The following is a 5,847-nucleotide window of genomic DNA, read 5'->3' as shown; positions in this document are numbered from 1 at the left end:
GGTTGGCATTGACCTAGAGTTGGAGAGATTTCAGGAAACTCAAGATCTCAAGGGTGTGCAGGACGTGCCTGAAACCACACCCTCCCTGGCCATCACACCCGGCTCCCACCTTAGAATGCAGGAAACAAACATCCATCCATTCCCTTGCTACAAGAAATAGGCAACCTCAAATAGGAAAGGGGTGGGGGGTAGCCCTTCAGACTGCCCAACTGAAAGAATAGCACGCACACGGGGAGAGTCACCATGACCTCGGTGACTAAAAGGGAAACTCATCTTCTGAGGAGTACTGGGCTGTTGTGGGTGTGTGGGTGGGTTGGCGCCATCAGACAGGGCAGCACGTTGGTCATGGCTCAAAAAAATAGGTTTTCTAAACAATCCTCTAGTGTGTTCTGTGTTGGGGGTTGGCTTGTGTGTTTGTCTGGCTTCATTGGGCTTTCGTCTACTTTCCTTTCCAATAGTGAAAGTGCAGATATGCTGTGCGAATGATAGTTCAGAAGCCAGGTTCCTATGGTTAGCATAGAGTTAGAGGTAAATCTGGTAGAAGCCATCAAGATTTTCCAAGGCCTCCACAGGTGGAAAATCCTTCCACCCGTTTTGGTCACGGTAGCCTGTTTTCCTAGGGCTTTCCCCTTCTCTTTGCATTGCGTCCTGTGGATCATTGGCGAATGGTGAGGTGATCCCCATAGCCTTGACCCTCAGCTTAGCTTGAGCCCCCAGGGTCCCACTCAGCGTGGCTTTCGGGGTGTACCCACGGTTTATCCAAATGCAGAGTCTTCCCCTGGCTTAGAGCTTTTTCTCATGGCACAGGGACCAGCACTGGGCCGGCACCATTCATTTGCACCTCCATGGATTCTCCCCTGACACATTCCCCCTCTTCTCTCCCACAGGCCGACTCTCAAGACCATCGCGAAGGAGGAGGCTTGTTCTGAGTCTGAGTCAGAAGGACACCCTGCAAGCACTCTTTCAACAGAACCCCTATCCCGGGATAACGACCAGAGAATGGCTGGCACGAGAACTGGACATTCCAGAAAGCAGAATTCAGGTACAACCGAGTCTCTCGATCCATTTTCCCTCTCGGGGTCCATGTCCAGATGCAAGTTGCCCCACTCCAGTTGCACTCCTTACTCTAGGGCTTTCCTCTTCGGGGTGCTCCAGACAGCAGGAACTCGAATCTTGGCAAGAAGGTGGCTCCCTTTGGAAAACGTGGCCAGACTGAGCTGTGTGGCGAGAGGTCCATTCAAATGTGTGGTCAAGTATAAAGGGCGAGGGGCCAAGGAAGCAGGAAGGCCTGGTGGTGTCAAGGAGATGTTACCTTGATGGCTGGCCTCCGAGGAACTAGCTGTGCTGAAGACTTCCCTCTCTGGGCACGTTGGAGAGGAGTCACCAAAGTTAGGAACACCGTGCCTGCGACCTTACAGAGCGTCGCCAAAGACTGATTGACTTTCCCTACGAACACTTTTTCTCAGGGTGTCCAATTTTCCACACACCACCATCAGAAATGTCTAAAGACATGCACACACACACGCACACAAGCACAGGTCCACACTGCTGTTCGGCCTCAGGGAATGAGGTAGCATGCACAATGTTTCACTGTTGAAGACAAGGACACATATTCTGAAGAAGGGGAGCGGGTACATAAGAGCCTCCTGACCTAAAAGTGATGGAGGCATGTAGTCCCTGAGTAGTAACTGTCAATGAGTAGTTCCCAGGCAGCATGAGAAGAGTGGTTTTCATGGGGGCACTTGCTAATGGATACGATTGCATGTTATGAGACAGTACTGCCTGTGGGGACATAAGAGAGGCAGGGAGACATGAATCGGGCATGGACTATGGGAAACGGGAGGCAAAGAGACCAAATGAGGGAAAGGAGATTGAGCCTGAGAGCCTGGGACAGAGACAGAGCGAGGGGAAGGCAGGCAGGCAGTCACTTGGGCAGCCGGGGGGGTCTCAACAGAGACAGACGTCAACAGGTAGATGTGGAGAATCGTAGACAGAGACCAAAAGACCCACAGAGAAAATGGTAGTTTTGATGAGAACGGCTGGGGCGGGGGAGAGAGACAGAGAGAGTTAGCTATCCATCCCATTCTGACTGTGGGAAAGCAAGCATTGTCTCCTCCTGTGTCACAAGTCATTACTCTGGACACCAGTAAGGTGACTCGAAGAGGAAGGATTATTTTCACGGACACAGATTGTGTATTCTGGAATCTGGTGCACTTCTTCAGAGGTAAAAGCCGGAGTCTACATTCTACATGCTAGTGAGACTTCAGTCCCTTTGAATCGTAAATATTTCCACTGGGGGCAGACGGGCCATACTGGGTCTCCATCAGTCGGCTTGTTGCTCGCCGACTGGCTGGCCGGCCGGCTGGCTGGTGCGTTTGTGCATTTGTTCTATGGTGCATCCCTGCAATAGATCTTGGAAGTACGTGCATAAGCATTGAAAGACAAGGCTTTCTTTCTTTGTACCCAGGTTTGGTTTCAAAACCAACGAAGAAGACGCCTAAAGCAGAGCCGATTGCTGTCGGAGAATGCCTTCAAAGGAGGGCAGTCACAGCCACTGTGGCCCCCACCACCTGAGGCTTTGACTCGAGGTAAGTACCCGGCATTCCATAGGCATTTCCCAAGAGCATCTCCTTGAGACAGAATCATGTATGAACGTGGATGACCATGGGAGGCCAAGAACGCTTCAGAGAGGAAACCATGATATCTTGGGATCTTGCCCCATTCCTGTTCCACCCAGGAGCATCATGCCCCTCTTGGAGGGTGGGGAGATGCATGCCCAGGAAGGCTTGGAATCTTTGGGTCCAGAACCTGCCCGGACGTGCAGAAATGCCTTCTTCCGTCACATGGGGCGTTTTCACATAGCACTGAGTTAGGTGTATCGATGTATTGATCTTGATCTATGACATACCGCTTCCTACATGCCACACACTGGATCTGCTGTGAATGTGCTGAAATTGGCCTGAATGTCCTCTCTTCTCTGTGTGTTCTTCTTTAGGAAGCATGGGAAGAGAGGCCAGGCGAAAGAGGACTTTCATCTCTCCTTCTCAAACAAGGGTCCTCATGCAAGCCTTTGAGAGGGATCGATTTCCATCTATTGCTGCCAGGGAAGAATTGGCTCACCAGACAGGAATTCCCGAACCTCGAATCCAGGTAAGTTCTCCACCAGTGGGTGGAACTTGGTTTCTCCCACGAGAAAGGAGTGTTAACCCTTGCGACGGGTTGTTGCTGGATATATGTAGGCTTGGAGACGGGGGATTGGGAGGAAGTTCCCTTCGTCTTATGAATACGCTACGGGGGCTGATCTGAAGGCATCCATTTCCAGAAGAGGACAGGGCAATGGAAGTCCTGGGCAGCCAGGGAGGGGCCTGAGTTTGTAGCTGGTCAATGCCAGCTCTCCTCAAAGACAGGGGTGGGGAGGGGTGCGGAGAGTGGTGTGAGTCCTGTGTTGCCCTGACGTTCTCCCGCATTTTCAAGAGCCAAGGAGAAAGCTCTATAGGAAAAATGGCCCTTAGGTGAGGCCCAACAGTACTTGCCATGGGTCTGACAGATTGGAGGGCATGTCAGGTCAGGGCAGGGCAGGTTGGGGTGGGCTGGGGTGGGCCGGGAATGAGGCGGCGGCAAGTCGATCTGGATTGTCACGCTGCTAATGCTCCTGTCGCCCCATATGTTTCCCTAGATATGGTTCCAGAACCGAAGAGCTCGGCACCCAAAGCAGAGCGCTAGTGGGCCTGTGAATGCCTTAGCCAAAGGCCCTGATGCCACATCAGCTGTGACTGCCCTGTCGGACCAAAGCACCCTGCCCACCGTCCATAGAAGCTCTCATCGTTATCCTCCCTCTCATGCACCTGATAGCATGCAATCCTTTGCTGCGGCCACTGCTGTTTTCTCCCCCTCCTTTCTTGGGCCAGAGGCTTCCTATGGGTGCTGTGTGGGCCAGCCGTTGATGTTCATCATGCTCCAGCCCAGCCTGGCAGCCCTTCAGAGATGCCAGAACCCACAGCCTCTTCTGGCCACAGTTCCATGGGGCGAACGGTCACATGCTCTCATCGCCAGTGGGCAGCCTGCCCAGGGGGCCATCTGGCCACCTGCACCACCAGAGACACACTTCTGGCAGCAGCAGGCAAGCTCAGGTGAAGAGACATCTCCCCAGCTGGAGCAACAGCCCCAGTGCTCAGCCCTTACAGGCTCCTCAAGCCTCCTGGATGAACTCTTGTCAGACGTGGACATTCTGGACAAGGCAGGCCCTTTTCTGAATGTGGACACAGAGGAAGAGGAACTTGCAGCAACCCTGGAAGCCCCCCTCAGCGAGGAAGAATTCAAGGCCCTGCTTGACATACTGTCAGGCTCCCCAGTGCCACAGGTTTAGGGGCAGGAAGGAAGGCCTTCCCCCGAGCCCCTTTCAAGCCTCCTTTCCTGGGAGGCAGAGCCATGGGGGAGAGAAAGAAGGAACAAGCAATGCTCATGATAGTGTCTGGCAGGGAGAACAAGGCAAGTTGACTGTTGACAGCAACTGCGTTGTGCCCAGGAGGGATGCCGTGCTCCACACGGACTGTCACAAAGCTTGCGCACCAAGAGGGACACCCTCTCTGAAGCCTCAAGGAATTCAAACCTTCCAATGAGAACGAGGAGGACCCAACGCTGAACTGGATTTCCCCGTTGTATGTGACATTCCATTGATCCAATCAATAAATCTTGGCACTCAGTTCAAGTTCTTGGTTGTGCTTTTGTCGCTTTGATTTCTCCCGCATTTCCTCAGAGAGGTGAAATCCCTCCCATGACCTGGGACAGCATGGAAGGCGGTCCAGATACCCCTGTCTAGTCCCGTAGCTTGTAGCCACAAACACACCCTAGTGGAATCACGAAAAGTCTCTCAGTGACAACATTCACTTGCTTTCTGGGTGCATGGTATGGAAGAGTTCCTCGAGGGCATCGCCTTTGCACACAAGGACAGAACTATGCAAACACTTTCATTGCCAGGGTTTATAGTAACAACTGTGCCCAATGTATTATGCACACAAATCATCACTCTCCATCTCTCTCTCTCTCTCTCTCTCTCTCTCTCTGGCTCATTACATGTCCACGGCTACACACTACAGGAACACACCTCTCAAAAGATAAGCCAAGTTATAACTAAAGTGATGAACAAATGAACTGAAAAACCGAATGCCTGTGGCATTGTAACGTCATGGCAGATGATCCCTTCCACTGCTTCTTTCAAAAATATTTTCCAACACATGTGCCTCGTACACTCTGTGTTGAGTGATTCTCCACTGGCTCAATCTGTGTGCCCCATGTCCAGCATGGGAGTGTCAGTGGCACGAAGTATTAAAATAATCTAATGTGTAAACAACAATGTATCTGAGTCTCTGGATACAACTGCATCCGGGTCTCTAGCTCTATTGTGTGCATATCTCTGCAGATACATCTAGTCCTCAACTCCCTCCCAGTCACTCCCCTGTCTTAGGCTCCCATTTGTCCAGATCTCTAGAGCTATATACAGCGCTCTCTCGCTCTCTCTCCCTCTCTCTCTCTCCCTCACTTTCTCTCTCTCTTTCTCTTTCACTTTCTCTCTCTCTCTCTCTCTCTCTCTCTCTCTATCTCTCTCGCTCTCTCTCTCTCTCTCCCTCACTTTCTCTCTCTCTTTCTCTTTCACTTTCTCTCTCCCTCTCTCTCCTTCTTTTCACTGGGCAGAAATGGAACATCATTTTCAAGAGCCACACAGGTGGCATAGGCCTTCTGGGAAAAGAATCTGGCCACGGTAGTCTCAGGACAAGTAGGATTGGAGATGTGGAAAGAGACAGCTTATGGAAGAGTTGGTGCTTTCAAGAGGGTGGGGGGAACACTGGG

At 51.8% G+C, this 5,847-nt stretch overlaps 1 protein-coding gene across 1 annotated transcript in view; it reads left to right on the top strand.

Annotated features, from left to right (window-relative positions):
* Positions 1–4,366, top strand: part of LOC113609331 (double homeobox protein 4-like protein 4) — a 4,521-nt gene extending 155 nt beyond the window's left edge. The window contains exons 2-5 of the mRNA XM_027086472.1: positions 888–1,042; positions 2,468–2,588; positions 2,996–3,150; positions 3,677–4,366. Of these exons, the coding sequence (XP_026942273.1) occupies positions 888–1,042; positions 2,468–2,588; positions 2,996–3,150; positions 3,677–4,366 (1,121 nt within the window). The remainder of the gene's footprint in view (positions 1–887; positions 1,043–2,467; positions 2,589–2,995; positions 3,151–3,676) is intronic.
* Positions 4,367–5,847: the final 1,481 nt, after the last annotated feature.

Source organism: Aethalodelphis obliquidens, unplaced genomic scaffold (assembly GCF_003676395.1).
Source record: "Aethalodelphis obliquidens isolate GAN/ISIS:26980383/991018 unplaced genomic scaffold, ASM367639v1 scaffold56, whole genome shotgun sequence".
Lineage (NCBI taxonomy): Eukaryota > Metazoa > Chordata > Mammalia > Artiodactyla > Delphinidae > Aethalodelphis > Aethalodelphis obliquidens.
This window is presented reverse-complemented; position numbering and strand designations above follow the sequence as displayed.